Below are 21,958 nucleotides of genomic sequence, written 5' to 3' on the forward strand. Positions count from 1 at the left end.
GAGGAGGTGGGGCTTGGGCTTCTGCCTCAGACCCCAGCAAATCTAGGCCAGCCCCGGCAACACTATTAAAATGGGGTTGCGACCTACTTTGGGGTCCCACCCCACAGTTTGAGAACTGCTGGTGTACCGTGTTTGCTTTTTCTTTCTTTCTTTCTTTTTGTCTCTGCTGCTTGATTGCATCCTTCCAGTTCCAAATGAGGTATGAGGCTGACTGATCAGTTTGTAACTCCGAGGTTCTACTGTATACAACTGAAAGACTACCGTGAATGCTTTAAACTGTTATAGAAAAAAACATTACCTTGATTTCAATGTTTCCCACTTTGGCAGTTGATCTTATAATTGGTCTTCCAACCAAAGCTGGAAAGATGTGTTCCGGAAAATTTGAGCCTGCATACCCACATTTCACAAACTGAAAAGAAAAAAGTTAAATAATTTGATTAGTTAATATATGCATCACATTTGTTTATTGCTATTAAAAATATTTTAGTCTTTATGGGGAAATTTTCAAATGCAGGTAAGGAATTTTAGAAAATAAATCATGTTGTATTAATTTAGATTTAATAAAGGGGCCCAAAGGTGTTAACGTGATCCTGACTGTCCAACATTAAACAGTTTTAAACGAAGTTCGGGGTTTGGAAGACAGTGACCTCAGCCTGCTTTGTTCCACGGCAAACACATCATTACAAATCTTTTTATTAAAGATACAGAGAAGAAGGAAAAACAGTAGAAGCATTTGAAACGTAAAGTATTAAATAGGGCTCTCATTTTAACAACATCGCTTGTTCCCTTTCCCTGTATCTGGAGAGTTTTTAGAAGGAAAAAAAAACTAGCCTCTTCGGTAGTATTAAAGAAGGTAATGACTGTTCTTTTGGGGAAAAACAAAGAAATTAGTTGAGATGGTCTGGAGCTATTATTGCTGGTGTTGTTAAAGCCCGATCCCATTTCCTAAGATGACAAAACAAAACAAACACACACAAGGGGGGAAAGAAAAGAATAGCAAAGACAGAAAATGCAGCTTCTGTCTCTGGTGTTGACTCTCACATGCACTTTCACTGCTGAAAAAAACAGACACAGCACATAGACTTATTACCCACTCCAAGACCTGGCAAACTTATACCTGAAGAGGCCTATTTAGGGCATTGTGTTTAGCTACCTCTTTCTGGTCACAGGCTCACAGCAATGCTGAAAAACTTGCAGTCTTGGCCAGCTAAGCCAGACTCTCTTTAGACAGAAGGGAAAAGGAGTGAGAGATATGAAAGAGAAGAAATAAGGTAAGGAAGGAAAAAGACATATTGGGGGAGGTGGGAGAAAAGAGTCTCACATCCCAGGTGGTGTTTGGGATGCGAGACTAGTGGGGGTAGTGATGTCATCTGGCCCAGTTTGGTCAGGACATCTTTCACAATAAAAAAGATCTGAGCTCCGAGGAGACAGTGGGGATGGTAGCCATGATGGTGAAGCTCACTCCCACTGGCCAGTTGTTCTCCCCAAAGTCTCTTTAAGGACCCCAAAAGGCAATGATGGCTGGAATAGACCACCCTCTCATTATTTTGTCCAACAATTAGACCTAGTTTCCAATACACCAATTGTAGTTTACTGATTTCTGCTTCCACACTTTTCTTGTTTACCAAGAATGATCTTAACGTAGTCCTTGAGTAATATCAGTAGACATTTTTGCTTGAACTATTTCAGTCTGTCCCACTTTTGCACCTTTTCCCACCAATACTTGTTGTTGTAAGTTATCGCAACATCTAATGAACATATACTCACTGTTTACAGTTGAGCTCACAATTAGGGTAAATTTGTAGGCCCAAATGTACATTTACAAGTCTCTGCCTAGAACGTCAATACTCATTTTAAATAGTTTTAGAAACTTTTTTTACGCACATATCTGAAATTTTGAAGAGATACTAATTCTGCCTGTTTCTTTGGTAAAGATATGCGCGAAACCTCTGAGCTGAACTATACTGTATTTGGCTCACCTCCCCCACCATTCTTCAACTCTACATTGATCACCTTTCAGGGTGGTCCTCTGGCAGCAAGCAGCTTACTTCTCAAACCCTTAGGGCCTGTCTATACTACCCCATAGTTTGGGCTAATGGGGTGTGAATAGCAGTGCACAAATGCTGTGCTGTAACTCCCCAGTAAGGATACTGCAGGCACGAACTGAAAAGTTGGGCTGCAAACTTGGGGCTCTTCAGATTGCGCCCATAGCGTCCACATCAGGGACAGCACAGCACTTTAGCGTGCATTGCTATTCACATCTTCTTAGTCCAAACTGCAGGGTAATAAGGCATTATTAAAATTATACTTAAAAAGCCATGTAACACTTGAAAGAACTTAATGTAAGTCTACATTTTCTAAGATGTGGGACATGCTACCCTGGGAAAAAGTGTTTGTTTCATTTTGGGAGCGGGGAGCGGCTTGCTGTGGGAGCGGCTTGCTGTGGGAGCAGACAGATTTCAAATTTTCTCTAGCATTTCTGCTGTGTCTATAAAAACAAAAAGTCTCTAGCTGTTACAGTTGTGGAAAAACACTCGGATCACTTTTTGAAGGCTAACTGATGCAGTAATTTCTGCCTGAATTCTAAAGTGTGAACTGTCCTATTCATTTCAACTGATATTAACTCAAATGCCAGTTAGAATACTTTAAATATCAACATTGCTCAAAGTATGTAAGAAGGGATGGGAAGTTATACACCAGTACTTCCCTGAGAGAAGAGGAGAAGTGGTGGTGCATGAAGATATATACATTAAAAGGAACAGTAGGCCTTTAACATTCTTTGGGGCGTTTTGGGGCGGGAGGCACATTTGGGGTTTTTTCCCCCAAAGGAAGGCTCAACTTTCAAAAGTTTGGGAAATGTGGATATAAGTTAAGAACCTTAAATACAATGGCAAGAATTACGAATCATTTAATATGGCTCCTTACCTAGTAGCTTCTATACTTTTAATTAGCAAAATCAATTTGCATTCAGCATCAATGGAAAAACATGATGCAGGGCAAAACTTTTGTCGCCCTCACTTTTCTTCTTGTACACCACCTCCATTTTTAAATGTGTTCTGTCTGCCGTTGGAGCCAACTTGACATGTTTGAGGGTTAGGACGTGTGTTCTTGAGCTTATCAACTCCCTTCCACAAGTCCCGACTCCTTTCCAAAGATGAAAGGTCTCCTTCAGCAATATGGTATGAAATGGCAAGGCAAGGGCTTGTCAGCCCTTCTGCTTATTCTGAGGCTATCAATATCTAGGATTTATTCAGATCTTGTCTACACATGCAAGAGAGTGCTGCTCCTATTTATGACAGCAATTAATGGCCAACCGTATTTGGAACATCGGAACAGGCTGAACAGGCTGGAGCCCAAAATCTTTTTGCCAATGCACTTATTTCCACACCTGAGTATCAGAGAGTCTGCAAAGCTATGAAGCCAGTCTGATTAATGGGGGATAGAGCCTCACAAGCCTATTACCCCAATTTGATCAAACATGCTCTTTAATACAAAAGTGCATGTGACTTCATACGCTTTTATATCAATTACATGAACAGATGAGTACAACTGTCATATTTAAAGCATTGGTGGAGTTAATTTGCCTTAACACAGCTGAGGTCACTCAAGTTTGATCAAGTAGGGGTATATATTACTTTGGGAATCTGTTGGAGATGGAAACCTTATGGAGCAATGAAGCGCATTATCAAAAGTGCTGTCTGCAATGTGCAGGTAGAAAGAAGTGCTTTCCCCATAACTTATTTCCATGCTTCTAAGGTTTTGGGTGGCTGGGATGTGCCCTGTTGCAATGTTAAATGCCACTAAATGTAATTTTTGTTCACTAATTTCTTAGTTTTTTTTATACAGGTGAAGCTGCTTCTGAAGACTGTGCAAGGCTGATATGCCTTAGCAAACTGTGCGCCTGCAACCCCTTATTCTACGAAGGAGTCCACGTAAATACTCAATTCCCAAAACACTCCATCAGAGCCTCTCATGGACTCCAGAAACTACATACAGCCACAAGCAGCGGCAGCAGCACTATACCAGTAAATCTGCCTACTGCTCCTCCCACGCCCTTTCACGCAAGTATTAAGCGTACTTCTCAACCTTCAAACACACCAACACGAGAGACCTGCAAGTGTCATGGACGCCATGTTGGCCAACACTATGAATTGAAACAATGATCTCCAAAATTGAAAGCATGAGTCTTTACAGCTTGTGCGGGGTACAGGGCCAAGTTCTCAAGCTGAGAGCTGTCACAAACACTCATTCTCTTCAGACTGGGCAGAGGATGACATACAACACAGATACACCTACCAGGAGGGTGACAAAAGTTAAATGTGCAATAAACAACTGAAAGGTGAAGTGTGTGTTTTGGTGATTCACACATTTACAATCTACGAATCATCATAGTTTAAGTTCTACAATACTGTTGTAAAGTGGTCTTTTCACAGAGCAAATCACACACAACCCTACCTCCACATAGATCAGCAGCAGGGTTTGAACTGCTTCACCTTGAGAGCTCCAGCTTAGGCTCTTACTATTTGAACTACAGGAGTAACTGCCAGTCCCTTTCTATACCAGCCTGGAGAAGGACTAACATACACTATCCCAGGGATTATACACAACTATTTACTAGTCAGCAGCAGAATACTGGTGATCAGGAATCCTGGGTTCTATCCCTGGCTCTGGAGAAAGAATGGGGTTTATAGTGGCAGGAAACAGTACAGCTAAACTGGCTTAGTCACTCTGAAAGGCAGTGTAGTATAGTGGATAAGAGCAGGGTCTGTCACATAAGAAACCTGGGTTCACAGTGCCTTTGCATGAGCCTTCTGCTAACCTATTTAAAAACGGGGGGGACGGGGGGAGATTTTCAGCAGCTTGTCCCCCCATCTTCTGGTTTGGGGTTCATGGCCCCTTGGTCAATAATAAGTTTAGCAAGTCTGATAGGAATTTAAATAGCATTTAGAAGATGAGACCTGAACTCCTGGTTTCCTTTCCCAGCTCAGGGAACCTTTCCCCAGGCTACAGGAGGATCCGGTGAATGAGGGAGGTCAGCCTTTTTTTTAAAAAGGATTCTTAGAAGTTAATGATGAGATTCATATTGCAGCACAGTTTTCATCGTCAACTTAAAATTCAGTGGCTTCAGATGGCTAAACATATTTGACACTATGGCTACAAAGTTATAACACTTTATGTACGCTACTGATCTATAACGGATATTCTAGGAGTCAGAGTAACAGCCGTGTTAGTCTGTATTCGCAAAAAGAAAAGGAGTACTTGTGGCACCTTAGAGACTAACCAATTTATTTGAGCATAAGCTTTCGTGAGCTACAGCTCACTTCATCGGATGCATCAGCACAAAGAGTAACAACGCTGCCGAAGAAAAGGCCCCAGAGTGTTTTTGATTTCTTGCTAAAGGAGTAAAAACGAAAAGTGACACTTGCCAACTAAAAAATAAAATCAAATCACAAATGCCTATTTTTCAGCAGCTTATTAAAAAACTTTCCAGAACTTCAAACTATACAATCAATACACTCAAAAATCTGTAATTAGTCAAGGATAATCCATTTTTCATTTTACTAAAAAACTCCTTTTACTAAAAAGACCCCAGATATTCCCCATTCTTTCCACTGGCAAACAAATTCCCTAATGCAACCAAAATTGAAGTGTTCCTTGGGGCAGTTATCGAATTCCAAGTTCAGCACAACTAAGCATATTGTAAATGTTTAACAGCAGCAACATTTAAATGCAACACTGCATCTTACAAAGTAGTGAAGAACTACTCATTGAAAAACATCTTTGCAAGATGTACATGTCGTACATTATAATGCACAGAACAAATGTCTATTGTACATATATTTACAAGTGTGTTTTAAGAATAGTTACTTAGTTTGCCTGGTGCATGCAAGAATCCGGTGTATAAGAAATTATTTTACCATATATAGTTTCCTCTTCTTAGCATTGTGGTTTAAATTGGTGCTCTGACTTCCCACTGAGTCATCAAGTGGTAAGAACATGCAGTGTATAAATATTCTTTCAAATAAAAATAAATACACAGGCTACATCTGCTCACAAACCTGTCTTGAGACCAATTTTATACTGAATAATCTTATATCTCATCAAGTCTCAATGTTAAGGTAGTTTAAAGTAGTATAAATCTCTCGAACAAAAGAATTTTAAATATAATTAGGACAACACTCCAGGCCTAAAGTAACTTATTATTTGTTCTTAAAAAAAAAAAAAAAAAAAAAAAAAATCATAAAATCTAGAATGTTTGAGGTGGACATTAAGATCCTGCTGCTGACCTTATTAAAGGTTGTCCTACATTACATGTGTTGTGAAAACTCATTTTTAAATTACTGTGGATCTTATTGCAATCTGTCTTTAAGAAAAAGTAATCACATACTACAGTAAGCATTACAGGAACTGCAGGTTTCCAATCAATTTATTCAAAAATTTTAAAGAAGAAAATTAAAGCATTTTGGCTACAACTGTTAAGGTAGTTCATATTTAACATTTTCTGTTATATTTCTGAGTAACTGAAGGGTTTTTTAATGCTAATCATGGTGTATTCATTCACTTTATCATGAAAATATTTTATTAAAAAATAATTCTAAAATAAGACAGCTTTGTCTATCATAGTATAACATTTTCTATTACAATATTGACTTGATAATGAAAATGTATGGCTTTAACTCAATTTATGGCTCAATTTATTCTTCTCAAAAACTGGGTTTTGCTTATGTTGAAAAATCATTTTTCTGACATAACTGCAGCTACAGACTTAAATGACATCAAGTAATTATGCCCCTAACCCAATAAAATTAAGCATGTTTCTAGGACTATTTACGTGTTAAAATTAAGCATTTGTCCAAGGGACTGTCTACACACAAAAATTATACAAGTATAATCAGTACAAAGCTGTTTTCCACTGGTACATCTGTTCCCATACAGAAAGGGGAATAAGCAGCACTTGTATAACTGTGTCCACACTAGGGATCTACAGGTAGTTAGTTCAGTTTACCAAAATCAATCAATCACATCCCTAACCAAAATAGTTACACTGGTACAAAAAGTGTGTGTAGACTAGGCCTAAGTGACTGAAGTTTGGACCAAAGACAAAAGCAGTTCTTATACTGCATACTTGAGATGAACTATAGTAATGTAAGTCATGGTCTTGGTCTCCATAATTAACATATTTGCAAATAAACATACTTACACCACAATAAAGAGACAGATCCTGAGAGCACCTAAAACTACCACTGAGATCAACCTCTCGGGATCAGGCCCTCAAGAGCTTTAAGGTCTTATAAAGATAACCTGCAAAGAATTCTTTTGCCATTTTTGTATGATGTATAGAGATGACCTAAAGGTTTCAGGCCCTGCCAGTCCAAAAAACAATTGACTTTTTGACCTTTGAAATATTAGAATTGTCAAATCTAAATCTAGGTAGGCTATAATATCATTAGGGCCCTACCAATTTCATGACATGGGATTTTTAAAAAAACAAATTTCATGATTTCAGCTATTTAAATTTGAAATTTCATGGTGTTGTAACTTTAGGGGTCCTGACCCATAAAGGAGTTGGGGGGGGGTCACAAGGTCATTGTAGGGGAGGTTGTGATACTGTTACCCTTACTCTGTGCTCCTGTTGGCAGCAGCACTGCCTTCAGAGCTGGGAAGCTGGAGAGCAGCGGCTGCTGGCCAGGAGCTCAGCTCTGAAGGCAGAGCTGAGCTCCTGGCCCTACTTGCCCTACTATCCTTACTTCTGCGCTGCTGCTGGCAGGACACTGCCTTCAGAGCTGGGTGCCCAGCTAACAGCCGCTGCTCTGCAGCCATCCAGATCTGAAGGCAGCTCAGAAGGGTGGCAACACTGCGACCCCTCCCCTAAAATAACTCTGTAACCCTCCTGCAACTCCCTTTTGGGTCAGGACCCCCAATTTGAGAACCGTCTCCCCTGTGAAACCTGTGTAGTATAGAGTAAAAGCACACGAAAGATTTCACAGGGGGAAGACCAGATTTCACGGTCTGTGATGCGTTTTTCATGGCCGTGAATTTGGTAGGGCCCTAAATATCAACAAACGTAGCAGTAAAGGTGCTAAACAGTATTTACATGAGATGTTAAAGATGGTTTCAAGTTATGTTAGCTCATTTGAGTTACCTTATCTGTTTTTAAAGAGCACCTCATTTCCTAGGGCTTGTCTACACTTACAGCTCTGCAGTGGGACAGCTGCACTGCTCTAGTGCTTAGTGACGACACTACCTACACCAATGGGACAGCTTCTCTTGTCAGCACAGCTACTCCACTTCCCTGAGAGGCGGTAGCTCTGTCGAAAGGAGAAGCCCTCCAGTCAACACAGTGCTGTCTACACTGGGAGTTGGGTCAATATAACTGTGTTGCTCAGGGGTGTGAGTTTTCCATATGTTTGTAGTGCAGACCAGGGCCTCATCTTGACAGGTTCATAAAGTCTTCCCAGGTAGACAAAAACTGAATTTCTAATAAGAGGGGAAAAACCAAAGCCCCCGCAACCTTTCAGGCCTTCTTTACCAAAAGAGGGAAAAGAGGAGAGACAAAAACAATTTTTGGCATTCTGTAGGTCACAGCGCTAAGTCTGTAACTAAAAGTTTTAAAGAGTTACTCTCTGTTTTAGTGATCTAGAGAGACAAGGTGCAAGAGGTAATATCTTTGATTGGACCAACTTCTGCTGCTGACAGACAAGTTTTCAAGCTCCACAGAGCTCTTCTGGTCTGCGAAACTTACTAAGGGTTGCCTACACTTAGAGTGCTGCAGCTTCACCGTTGCCGCTGTAGCACTTAGTGAAGACGCTATCAACGCCAAGGGGAGAGGTTCTCTGTTGGCGTAGTAGGTACTTCACCTCCTGCAGAGGCGGTAGCTATGTTCAGGGGAGAAGCCCTAGGATTGACCTAGCACTGTCTACACCGGGAGTTAAGTCAGTACAACTACGTTGCTCCACACCCCTGAGTGACAATTATATCGACATAACTTTGTAGTGTAGACCAAGGCTCAGAGTATCACAGCTAAATACAAGATGGAACAGACTGTTTAGCGTACATAGTTGATACATATTTCAAGGGACCATTAGAGGTGAAATGGCCCATTTCCTCTCTATGACTAGAGGGGTGTTAAGGAAGAGGAGGGGTTATTAGTGGGTTATAGATTGTTATAAGCAGCCATAAATCCAGTGGTCTGATCTACACTATAGAATCAGGTTGCCGCAAGGCAGCTTACGGCAACCTAACTAAGTATGTATCTACATTAAAATTTTGTTCCCACTAACATAACTCACCAGCTACATCAACGTAGGGCTTGCCTACACATAAAGCCACTGCGGTGCATCTGGTGAAGATGCTCTATGTCAAGAGAAGAGAGCTCTCCTATCAGCATAATAAAACCACCTCCATAAAAGGTGGTAGCTATGTTGGCTGGAGAAGATCTCCTGCCAACATAGAGGGGTTCACACTAGCACTTATGTCGGTGTAATTTACGTCGCTCGGGGTGATTATTCACACCCCTGTGCGACATAAATTATGCTGACATAAGTAGTCGTGTAGGCATAGCGCCTTGTCTAAACCATACAGTTTTGTCGTCAAAAGTCAGGTTTCATCGACAAAGCGGTGAAAGTGTACACACAACAATGCTCCTCCCACCGATTTAACTCTCCTGCTTCACTGATGTAATAAAATCACCTTGACAAGCGGCATAGAACTTTTTGAGACAAAGTTGGAGGGATGACATGGAGCGATAGACAGTGCACTTGCTCCTGTCGCCCTAAGTGGCCTCCAGGTGTTGTCCCACAATGCCCATCATGACGGCTCTGGTAAGCAGTTTCTCCTCTTCTGCCCTGCAGCCAGGTACACAGGCATGCATCCCCTCCCCGCTTTAAAGCCCCAGGAATTTTTGAAATTCCGCTTCCTGTTTGCTCTACGGGGACAACTCACATCATATCTTCCCAGCTGACCATGCCGGCTTTCACGCTCCCGCCTGGAGTACAGAGTTGCTGGATTTGTTGGGTGTATGGGGAGAGGAGGCTTTGCGGCTGCAGCTCCGATCCTGCCATACTAACTTTTGTGTGAGATGGGGCACAAAAGGGACATGCAGCAGTGCCGTGACACACACATACAAGCGATGTAATTACTGCAGCAGCTGTATGCCAATGTAAATTAGGTCGACTTTATTTTGTAGCATAGACATGACCAGTGTCTCTATTCAGTCCATGACTTTTAGTGTCTAGCAAAGTTATGAACTTAAACTCCCAGGTTCATCTTTTGAAAGTGTTGTGCAGGTTTCCTTTGAGGATAAGGACCGATAGAGTGATCACTTTGTGAAAAGCGTTTATAGTCATAATGATATGCTGTTTTTGTCTGTTATCATTTTCTTGTAAGAGTTCATTAGAGAGCGTAGTGATTGTCTGGTTCTACCCATACTTATAGTTTAGTGAGCTAGAGTCATTTAATATAAACCAACCTCTGTTTTCTGCACTCATCACTGAACAGAATTTTTTGAAGACACTCCAAGAAGATATTTTAACATGCAGGCTAGCCTAAACAATGCAGGATTATTAACAGAATTATCAAAATTAGAGGCTACTTTAGTATAAAGCCAAAAAAAAATTTGTATTAGTTTCCAATACCTCATTCTGCCTGTAAAAGCACAACTCGCAGTAAGAAAATCTTTCAACTATAAATATTCTCATTCTCTTTATCCTCTTTTTTATACACAGTATATTTAATATTATACACACATATACACACCAAGAAATGCCAACAATAGTCAATTTTAGCCTATGAGAGACATGAGCTACTGGGCTTAGTGGACAAGCATCCACATTATCCCAAAGCAGCACAATGAGCACTGATGTGCCCCCAAGGGTGGAAAGGCCCAGAGCACTGAGTTACCCTGTTGTTCTTAGGCTGCATCTATATTGTAAAAAATAATCAGACAGGTAGTTTGCCCCCAGCAAAACCCTGCTTATGGTGGCAGCAGAAGAAGCTACAGCACAGACAGGGGCAGAAGCCTTTTCGCCATCTAACCACTCATCCTGCTGAGAACTGCTCAACTCCCGCTGCGCTGGTGGTGTCCTTGGGAGCTGCTCCAGCTCCACGTTACAGGCCTCTGTGCTTTGGTATGGGATGCCAGGGAGGGTGGTGGGTTCGTGCTGGGAGGGGAAAGGGATCCCATCTAGGGGAGCTCTCAGGCAGTGGGGAGAGGTCCATGGGGGTGAGACGCTGTGGAGCTCTGGGGCAGTGGGGGATTTCCATGGGGATGGGTTGTGGTCTTTTAGGGCAGTGGAATGGGAGGAAATCCACATGGGCAGGATGCAGAACTCTAGGGGCAGTATGAGGGTTTATTTATGGTGCGGGTTGTGGGGTTCAGAAGGAAGCAGGTTGGTGCCGGGGAGGGGGGAGGAGATCCTGCCCGGGGGAGCTGGGGGGGGGAGCAGGCCGGTGCCGGGAGGGTGGGGGAAGGAGATCCTGCCCATGAGGGTGGGGGGGCCAGGCCGGTGCCGGGAGGGGGGGAGGAGATCCTGCCCATGAGGAAGAGGGGAGGAGATCCTGTCCGGGGGAGCGGTGGGGGGAGGGCAGGCCGGTGCCGGGAAGGGGGGAGGAGATCCTGCCCATGGGGGAGGGGGGCCAGGCCGGTGCCGGCAGGGGGGGAGGAGATCCTGCCCGGAGGGGGGCGGGGGGAAGAGGTGGGCAGGCGGCGCCGGAATGAAGATCCCGTAGGGCGAAGCAGGCAGGAGCAGGCCGGGACGGGAGAGGGATCCCAGCAGGGGGAGGAGGAGCGGGCGGCAGGCCAGAAGGGAAGGAAATCCCAGTGGGGGGGCGGGCTGGGAGGGAGAAGGGGATCCTGCCCCGAGATCCTATGGAAAATCCCAGGGGAAGTGGGCAGGCGGCAGGCCGGGAGGAAGATCCCAGCGGCTAGAAGGTGCTGGGAAGAGGGGAAGGAGATCCCGGCCGGGTGAGGCGGGCAGCGAGCCTGCGCCAGGAAGGGGAGCGGATCTCGCCCGGCGGATCTCTCGAGCGGCCCCTTTCCCCGCTCCGCCCGCAGCGAGCTGGCCGAGTGACAGACGCTGGGGGCGGCCGGGCCCCGTGAGCGGCCCCGCTGCCGGCGCCCCGCGGGGCTGGCTGGCCGGTCGCTGCCCCGGGAGCCCGCGGGGGGCCGCAGCCCCAGTCCCCTGCCCGGTGCCCGGCCGCTCACCCCGGTGCCGTTGTCGCACACCACCACCTTCCTGCCCAGCGCGTCCATGCTCCGCACCGCCCGAGCCCGCGCCGCCCGCCGCCTGCGCTCCGCGCTGCCTGACGCGCCGCCGCCGTCGCCTCCAATCAGCGGCCGGCTCGGCGCTGCCGCCTGCAGTTCCCGCTGCGGTCCGACCCCTCGCGGCGCCCAGGCTTCTGTCGGGTCCGCTCCGGCCTGGCCTTTGGGGTTGTCATAGCGGCGGCTCCTCCGGCAGGGCGCGGCGCCAGTGACTGCGGCCAGGAGGCCGTGACAGGTGAACGGGGCCGGGCACGGCGGGATTGCTCCGGGCAGTCAGCGCGCCCCCCGACAGACAGACAGAGAGCCCCACCCCCAAGACCCCCGAGACAGCGCCACCCCTGCCCCCTCCCCTATCCCAGACACCCACACTGCACCTACCCCGCCCCCAGGCACTCCTCTGCCCCAACCCTCGCAAACACCCAGCCCCACCACGCCCCTCACCCACACCTCCCACTCCCAATAGGCGCACACACAGCTCCAATACTGCCCCCCCACCCCTCTACCCCCCATAGATACCCCACTGCCTCAGCCTGACACAACCCCCATCCCTATGGACATCCCCCTCCTTGGCCCACTGCTCCATAATTCCCCCACATACACTGGTCCGCCGCCCTCAGCTCCACAACCTCCCCCCGCAACTGCCCCCTGTAGATACATCCTCCTACTGCCCTCGAGTTCGGCATCCCGCCCTCGTGGGTTTCCTCCCATCCCACCGCCCTAGAGGGCCACAACCCATCCCCATGGAAATCCCCCAGTGCCCCAGAGCTCCACAATGTCTCACCCTTGTGGACCTCCCCCTCACCCCCTGCCTGAGAGCTCCTCAGCCCCATGGACACCCCTGCTCCAGAGATCCATAACACACCCATGTCCAAATATTCCCCCTACAACACCCCTCCCTCATCAGCCAAATACCTAGGAGAAATTACTAGGCCCTCTGAGTTATTTAGATATCTGCAAACCTAAAAGATTGACTTCCTCTACTCATTTGAAAAATATGGAATGAAGTCATCAGGCATGTTCTAACAAGGAACTACCTGAGGCAAGGCACCTTATGTATAATCAGAAATAGTTGGTGTTATCAGTGTATTAAATCCAGTCTTTAGTTGAGCTCAATACAGGCAAGGGGAGGGATAAATGATCATTTTACTGTACATGTTTCCATCTAGTTTCATTTTCTGATGCTTTACATATAATGAACTTATTAGACTATTCATTTTTGTTGTTTATAAATATAAAATGACACAGTGGCCAGTTTTAAATAACTACCTTTATATAGTTAAAAGGACTTTAGTACTCTTACCTTTTGGTACAATTTTTACCATCTCATATTTACAATATCCTCTTCGAAATCTCAAAATAGAATGTCCTTCCCTAACAGTTTTGGGCTTTTCTGCTTGGCAAACATTTTGCATTTCTCAGTGGGTTCCAAATAAAGAATGAAATAAACATGTTTTCTTACTTTGCTTCTTAACAGCTGCTTTTTTTGCACACCCCAAATTCCCCTTGACTTCAATGACATTTTTAAGATGGACAAGAAATGTGGTATCAGATCCTCATTTTTCTCTTGTATCACTGGAGATGTCAGGCCAACATTGGAAGTAGTGTTTTCTAATTAAACATAGTGAAAGGCACATAAGCACAATGTTGGGGGGGTCCTAAATAAATAGTGGCCATTGTGTTGTTCTTTGATGCCTTTAAAATATTAAATTTTAAGTGCAATCTTGGTGAACATTCAGATTTTTTAAAAAAATCAGAATTTGGGTCTAATACTTGACAGGTTTTTAAACTAATTATGTCCAGATCTTGAGAATGATGAAAAAGACAGGGTGCTATGTAGTAGGACAAGGAGGCTACCCAAGCAAAGATGGAATAATTCAATGTGATACAGCTATAATGGAAGGGCTACATCCCGGTCATTTTGGAGTGGCAGCAGCTTTGACTGGGCATGACTGTACATTTATATATAAAATTATATACATACATACACACACACACACACTCTTCTTAAAAATGTGTGAAGTTTTGGGATAAAAGTGAGGGCCTTAAAGTTAGAACTGTGCAAATAACTAATTTTTTGCTTTGCTAGCTAGCTGAACCGAAATTTGTTTAAAAAAAAAGTTTCAGGTTGACTTGAAATGAAAGCTTTAGTACTTTTTGGTGAACTGACAGTTAAAAAAATTGTTTTTGATCCGAAATGAAATATTTGATTTATTAACTTTTTTAAAATGTAATTGAGGTAAACTTAGTTTTCAAACAAACTTGAAACATTTCTTTTACAAAATGTCAAAAAGTGCAATTTTGGAGGAATTTTTTTTGAGGGTTTGGCGGAGGAGGATTGACCAAAACAGTTGGGGGAATTAGACATGAAGTTGCAAATTGTTTTGGCTGACCCAAATGTGCATTTTATGGTGAAAAAGGTTTTGTCTGAAAAATTTCACCCAACTCTACTTGTGGAACTGGTTTAGAGCAGTTTTTTATGGAAACCTAATGCCCATCAATCCTGAAATATTAACTAACAACTGAGGCTGACACCACTCAACTCATTTACCCATAAGGTTGTGTGGTTCAAAATACAACACCAAAACCAAACTCATGATTTATCAGAGCTGTGTATTTTGAACATTACTTTATAGTGTAGAATATTGTTTTTGAAGTCAAAGGGTCTAGGGCAGAAAAATCTTGCAGGAGAAAACCTAGCAATATATAAACTTAGCACAAAATATTAAAAGTGCAGTGTAAATTTGTTCTGTATCTAGTCTGTGTTTGTTATGTTTAGGCCAAGATAGAAGCTCTAGTTGAAAGTCATAAAAAAAAATCAAGATTTTTAATAAAAAAAAAATCCTTCCTATTCTTGGAACCTAATATTTGTATATGTCTTGGTTTTAGTTTTAGGTATTTTTATCCCTTGTTTTTGTTGTTGTACTGATTTAGAAAAAATAACCATTGCATAAAAATTGTGTAAAAATGTAATTTTCATTCTGAAAAAGAATTGGAACACCACTTGCTGTAACTCAAAGTCATGGAGACAACTACTCACTGTATGCTGGTTAGAAAGGGTGCTGTGGCATTTGCAAGAAAGCAGGACTTCACAATAGAAGATCATAAAAACCTGATGACTAAGCAGAGTGCTGAAGCTTATCAGGTAATGTACTGCACCTGTCCTGTATTGATATGAACGGGCTTTCATATTAAGAGGTCTCTCTGAGCTATCTTGATGTGCATACACACAGAAGCCACACTAATGTGAATGGGAGTTACCCGCACACAAAGAGAAAAATAAACTCTAAAGGCCAGATTCTGTCCCAGAGTTCTTTGCTGTACTAAATGAAAAGGGGGTGCAGTCAGCTCCCTTAATATTTTGGTCAGCCCCAACCTAGTTCAGAGCAGCGTGAGTTGTTCTAAATGCTGCCATTTGGTAATGGTTACGAAGAGACTGTCTGCAAGCTGGGAGTTAATGGCACACAGTGCCCTGCAGCTGCACCACTACCATACCTGTTCCAACCCTTGCTCCCACTCCTCACCATGTCCTTTACACCTGAGGGTGGGGGGTACACTTACTCTTTGCCTGCTGTGGAGTTGAGGCCAGTTTCTACCCACATTGAGCAGAGTCAGGGGAGAGAAACTGCACCTGAAGTGTTACCAGGAAATGTTTCCTGATTATCAAACTAGTCTTCATTGTTTTGATCTATTTTTTTTTTTTACTGTGCTGTATTATTCTGCTGCCAAGATTAACATATTAATACAAAAGAACCTCATTAATCTAAACTTCACTAAACAATACATTTTGTAGTCCACACAAAACTAGCCCTAAAATTGACTAAACATTACATAGGATTTGGTGGACTGTAAAATAGTATATAAAACAAGTCAGAAATGTTTAGCAAGTGCAACTACTTACAATTTTTATAAGCCATTTGACAGATGGGCTGGCTCCTCCTGCCGTAGCAGATTATGACCACCTCATTACAATAAAGCATCTCTGAGTTTCCCAAATGTCAAAAATCCAAATCACCACGTTAACAACCACTTGTTCGTGGCCCAAAAGTTGTGTTGAAACCAAAAGTTATGAAATCCTGATTTTGCTAAAGTTCTGAATATCTTGTGAGACTATTGTAAAATTGGGGTATATCTCTATTGTATTTTGCCAATTCGGTTTCATGTTTGATTGCAGAATGCCATTTTTATTGTAGATGAATGTGTTTTCTTTGTAATGAAATTACTTATGACTATTATGAGAAAAATAAAGGGAAGGACTTTGATCAGAATTCTAAAGCTAACTCATTTTTCTTTCTCAGTTACACTAATTCTGGTTGGATGATGCTGGAAGGAGCTTAACTACACAAAACCTTTCTGTGGAAATTGCAATGTTCTTTTGTAGATCCAGCCCTATGATTCTAGAGATAGAGACTTTGACATCTAAAGAAATATATATTTTTATGTGGAGGGGGGAACATCTTTAACATTTCTTTGTGGGGTGGTGTAACAGGGTGCTGGACACGAACTGCTGAGTCCAGCCCAGTCCTCTGTCAGGCCAGCTCCCATTAAGGGAGAGAAATTGGAGCTGGCTAGGGAAACTTGTGCCTGATTGGCAAAGGGGAAATAGCTGCCAGGTGGTTAACCTGGGGCTGCATAAAAGCCTCAAAGGAAGGAAAGGGGGAAGCCAGAGAGTGGAAGCTTGTCTTTCATAGCTGTAGAGGCTGGGAAGTCCTTCAGATGGAAACCCCCCATGTTGTATATGGTGAGACGGTGGTGGGATTTTATGCTGTAAATAAACTGCACCAGTGATTGCAGAGCCAGAAGGTCTCTTAGTGGTTTTTGGAGTAGAGGCAGGAGCAAAGGGGGTCCTGCTATGCCCTGTTACAGGTGGGGAAAACTTTCTTTTCTAGCCCTCAGGCACTCTGGAGTGGACTCTCCACTGCCTTGCACACTGTGTAGTTATTTAGACCTATGCAAAGTGGGTGGGAAATGCTACGAAATTAGATTTCTCCATTCACTTTTGCCATTGGTAGCATTTTACACTCTCCTTTTACAGGGGTAAACTACATGAGTTCTCAGGAGTGGAGAATGAAGCATCCTAAGGTCTGATTTGAAGGGGGATTGAGCACCCATAACGCCAGCTGAAGTCAGTGGGACATCTGGGTATTCATAACCTCTGAAAATGAGGTCCTAGATGTCTAAAGTTTGGCAATGAAAAATTGAGGTACCCAAAATAAGATACCACTTTTGAAAATGTAGTCCTAAGTGACTACAGTCATAGGGGAAGTCTGCAGCAGAGCCAGGAATAGAATCTGAATCATCTGACTCCCAGTCCTGTGGCTTATCCATAAGACCAACCTTCATCTCCAGATAACAGCAGCAGATTCTTTCAGATATGAATGGAGGTTTCAAATTCATCCACACCATATAAAGAACAACACTTTAACATGATTCACTGATAATTGAGTCCTCGTATCAGAACTACATTCTCTCCTCAAATTAAAAAAAGGGGTTTTGGTTTTTGAAATCAATTTACACTTTGCTACTGTGAAGTCCACTGAGAGGAGTAAACATTGCATTTAACATCTCCATTCCTTCTGCTACCCTGCTTCACTTTTCAGCATGTAAGAATGACTTTAAAATTAGTTTTTTTGTAAACACTTTACCTCACTAAAAATATAACTGAAATACTCTGATTCAGGAGAAAACACATTGTTATAAGATCTCTGATTTTGAGAATATCCCTTATTTTCTTCAAAAAAAAATTTGCTGGAACATTTAGAAAAAATTTCAGAGGACACAGTACCTTAAATAGTAATTTTAATGATTTGATTATTTTGTATGAAAAATGTGGTAAGTACTGGAGTTAGAGGTCATTAAGAATCGAACTGGCTTGCATACATACATAAATGGATGTGATGTTAGAGGATAAAAATTTCTATCAGCAGCAGCAAGGATATTGTGGTGAAGTGATAATTGTATGCTGACTAGCATCCCAAAACACTTCACAGAGAGAAGTGATACAAGAGCTGGCATAAATTTTAGTGAAGACAATCAAGGAAAAATTCTGCCATTGTAAGTGCAGAGGGCTCCTGACAGTAGAATTGGTATGGTTCTACTGGTTGAGGACATGCTGCATGTACCACATGGAGTCCACACCATGCACAGAGAAGGGTTGGGTATGGTGGAACAATTGGAAGGTTTTAAGGCTGAGATATGTTATGTATTTGTGTACATGGGAGAAGACAGACATGTGCATATTGGAGTCTGGAAAGTGGGAGTGACAAGAATCAGAACAAGAGAAGATGAAGATATGGACAGGGATTTCAGAACAGGTTGATTCAAGAAAGTAGAGCTGATAGGCTGTGTGGAGGAGTTTGGGAAGGATAGAATCCTGTCTCCTCCCTCAACCTGGGAGCAGGTTGCAGAAGGGTTATAAGCACCTACACATGAGTTTTTGCTGGTGGATCCCTCTATATGTGGGGTCTGCCTCCTTTTTGAGGGGCTACACGGCAGGCTGTCCTGCAGGTCCCTAATTTCTTTGCACAGTAGAACTCTTCTGGTTCTGTTGTCTTTGGGAGGCTTCATGTGACCTTTCCAAGCCTGGGCAGGCTGTGCCCCTTGTAACTAAAATGAGAGCTGTTATATAATGAAACATGAAATCTTATCAATCATAGTTCATCTTTTGTTGACGATTAAACTATCTTTTCCAGAAAACTACAGTAGAATTTATTTATTTATTTTGTTCAGACTGCCAAGGCACAACAGAAATAATGCATTCACTCTTCAAGAGAGAATTAGCGTATGCTGCTCTTGGAGTTCCCCCTACTGACCTTTGGATGATACTATGACTCAGTAAAGCCGAAAGCATACCAAAGTTGAGAGTTATAAGAGGGAAATGGTGGCCCAGAAAAAAGGGATGTGTCACTTACTTGAAGTAACGAGAGCCTCTTGGCATATGTTCTTATCTTGGAAAGAGTGCTAAACAATTCCAGGAACCTCACATTACAAGCTGATATAGATATGTGTTTGTATTTCCAAGGAAATATAAGACGACAAAAATTTTACAGGGAATCTTGTTTAAGGAGAATTACTGTCTATAGACACACGTTAGACCTTTCATAGGCTGCATATTGTATGCCACAAATTAAACACCAGCATTTTGATGACACTTGAAGTGCTTAAAAACAGATTCCTGAACATGTTGTGCTTGCTATTGACATGGAATATAGGAACCACTTATTTTAAGAGATTGTTGGTTTGAGTTTGGAGTAACATACGCCAAAAATAAAATGAATTGGTACCAGTTGTAGTAGTTTCAAACAGAGCTTACATGTGTTTAAACATAAGTATTACCTAGAAGGCAAAATGAGCATGGAAGTTATGCGTATATCTTGAAGGGAAAGCATTCTTTCCACCCACCCCTTTTCTATCCGCTAACAGTTATGCCAGGTATAAAGTAACAATTTTTTTATTTAAAAATTATAAATGTCTATATTAGTATGAAAATTCAGACACTTTGCATGTTTGAATTTGATTTGAATTAATGTGTAATGTCTTTGCCAGCTAGCAGATGTATCCCTCTAAACACACTTTTCTCTAATATTTAGAATATTCACTTTTTAGGTGGTTAATGATTCACTTATTCATAAATGTTTTAAATACAAAATTCTGTTAAGCAGAAATTCCAGCAATTACTTTCTGCCCATTAGGGTAACAACTGATTAATAATGTCTGTTCTAGCAGGCCTTTCTCAGGCAAATCTCCTCTTGAAATTGGGAACCATTAGGTATTACCATATTGAATCAGACTCCTCATCCACCTAGTCCAGTGGGAGTTTTGTTTAAGCATTTGTCTACATGCAGTTTTTACACTGGATTTAATTATATTAAAACTCAATGTAATTAAATTGGTGCAGTCCTCTAGGGTGAACACAGTTATACCAGCATAGCTTATTTCTGACCAGTACTGTAAAAACAAATACACACAGTGTGTGTGTAGGCCAACCCTAAGTAAGGACTGTAGGATTTTGTCCAAAAGTTTTAACCAAGACCGAATTGTCTCTTGAATCTTGCCTAGCTCTAGTAAATATTGTCATAAAAATAAAGGGAAGGGTTACCACCTTTCTGTATACAGTGCTATAAAATCCCTCCTGATCAGAGGTAAAACCCTTTCACCTGTAAAGGGTTAAGAAGCTAAGATAACCTCGCTGGCACCTGACCAAAATGACCAATGAGGAGACAAGATACTTTCAAAGCTGGAGCGGGGGGAAAGAAAGGGTTTGTCTGTCTATGTGATGCTTCTGCTGGGAACAGATCAGGAATGCAGTCTCAGAACTTCTGTTAGCAAGTAATTGAGCTAGAAATGCGTTAGATTTCCTTTTGTTTAATGGCTGGTAAAATAAGCTGCGCTGGGTGGAATGTGTATTCCTGTTTTTGTGTCTTTTTATAACTTAAGGTTTTTTTCCTAGAGGGATTCTCTATGTTTTGAATCTGATTACCCTGTAAGGTATTTACCATCCTGAGTTTACAGAGGTGATTCTTTTACCTTTTCTTTAATTAAAATTCTTCTTTTAAGAAATGATTGATTTTTCATTGTTCTTAAGATCCAAGGGTTTAGGTCTGTGTTCAACTGTACAAATTGGTGAGGATTTTTATCAAGCCTTAACCAGGAAAGGGGGTGTAGGGCTTGGGGGAAGACATCTCCAAGTGGGCTCTTTCCCTGTTCTTTGTTTAATACGCTTGGTGGTGGAAGCATACAGTTCAAGGACAAGGCAAAGTTTGTACCTTGGGGAAGTTTTTAACCTAAGCTGGTAAGAATAAGCTTAGGGGGTTTTTCATGCAGGTCCCCACATCTGTACCCTAGAGTTCAGAATGGGGAAGGAACCTTGATAATAGTGTTCTAGTTTCTGAATCTGCCCCCAACCTAGATTAATTGGGCATCCAAAACTCTGCCTTCAGTGGGAGTTTTGCCTGAATAAGGACAGCAGTCTGCAGGATCACACCTAGCAAGAATTCCTGCAAAAACCATAGCTATTTCTTGCCTCGTCTATTGAGTTCCTTCATTTGGTTTGTTAAGCTTCAAATCTCTCTTGCATTTTAACTACATGTGCTGCACATTCTTCTAAATGGATTAATAAATTCTCATTCAGCAAGTAAATCAGCTAGACTCTTTACAGGAAGATTTCCAAAGATAACACTTGATCATAGTTTTATGGGATTATTTGTTCATCTGTAAAATTTGTTCTTCCTCTAAATCAAGAATTCCTTAATCTTAATTCTGGTAGTGCAGAATTTTCATTAACTGCTTTAGCAAAATAAAGTTAATATTAGCATCTGAGAAAGGAGCAAGACAGGAGAGCGTAGTGCTTATCACATACAAAATGAAATACTAATTACATTAGGACTTTATCCTACTTCTTTTGAAGTCAATGACAAAATTTCCATTGACTTCATTGGAGCAAGATCAAGCCCTTAGTGACAGAAGTCTTCTGCCTACAAATCATGTATACATGCTACCCTATATTTTGGCTTCCAGGGTTTAATCTAAAGGGATTGATCTTCTTTAATTAAAATGGTAATTCACTGTGGCAGTTTAATGTTTGAACTTTGAGTCAATATACTGACTATTTGTGCTACCATCTGCCGAGTAATCATGGAACACCAAATTAATGTCTTTGGGTCTCTTGGTGAAGTTCTAACCATTTAGCTACTTGTTATTTAC

The 21,958-nt window shown here is 42.2% G+C and overlaps 1 protein-coding gene and 1 long non-coding RNA gene across 4 annotated transcripts in view; one reads left to right on the top strand and one right to left on the bottom strand.

The window, feature by feature from the left end:
* ACTR2 (actin related protein 2) overlaps positions 1 to 12,386 on the bottom strand; it is a 42,365-nt gene extending 29,979 nt beyond the window's left edge. The window contains exons 1-2 of one of the 2 annotated variants that reach the window (XM_043543950.1): positions 12,203 to 12,386; positions 299 to 409 (exon numbers count right to left, since the gene is read on the bottom strand). In XM_043543950.1, the coding sequence (XP_043399885.1) occupies positions 299 to 409; positions 12,203 to 12,250 (159 nt within the window). In that variant the 5' untranslated portion in view covers positions 12,251 to 12,386. The remainder of the gene's footprint in view (positions 1 to 298; positions 410 to 12,202) is intronic. The other variant, XM_037896042.2, reaches the window with a different exon arrangement.
* LOC119565869 overlaps positions 12,358 to 21,958 on the top strand; it is a 28,434-nt gene continuing 18,833 nt past the window's right edge. Inside the window, exons 1-3 of one of the 2 annotated variants that reach the window (XR_005224947.2) lie at positions 12,358 to 12,494; positions 15,247 to 15,401; positions 16,555 to 20,399. This is a non-coding gene — a long non-coding RNA (uncharacterized LOC119565869). Of the gene's footprint in view, positions 12,495 to 15,246; positions 15,402 to 16,554; positions 20,400 to 21,958 lie in introns of those variants that run through there. The other variant, XR_006289941.1, reaches the window with a different exon arrangement.

The sequence above is a fragment of the Chelonia mydas genome, chromosome 3 (assembly GCF_015237465.2).
Source record: "Chelonia mydas isolate rCheMyd1 chromosome 3, rCheMyd1.pri.v2, whole genome shotgun sequence".
Lineage (NCBI taxonomy): Eukaryota > Metazoa > Chordata > Testudines > Cheloniidae > Chelonia > Chelonia mydas.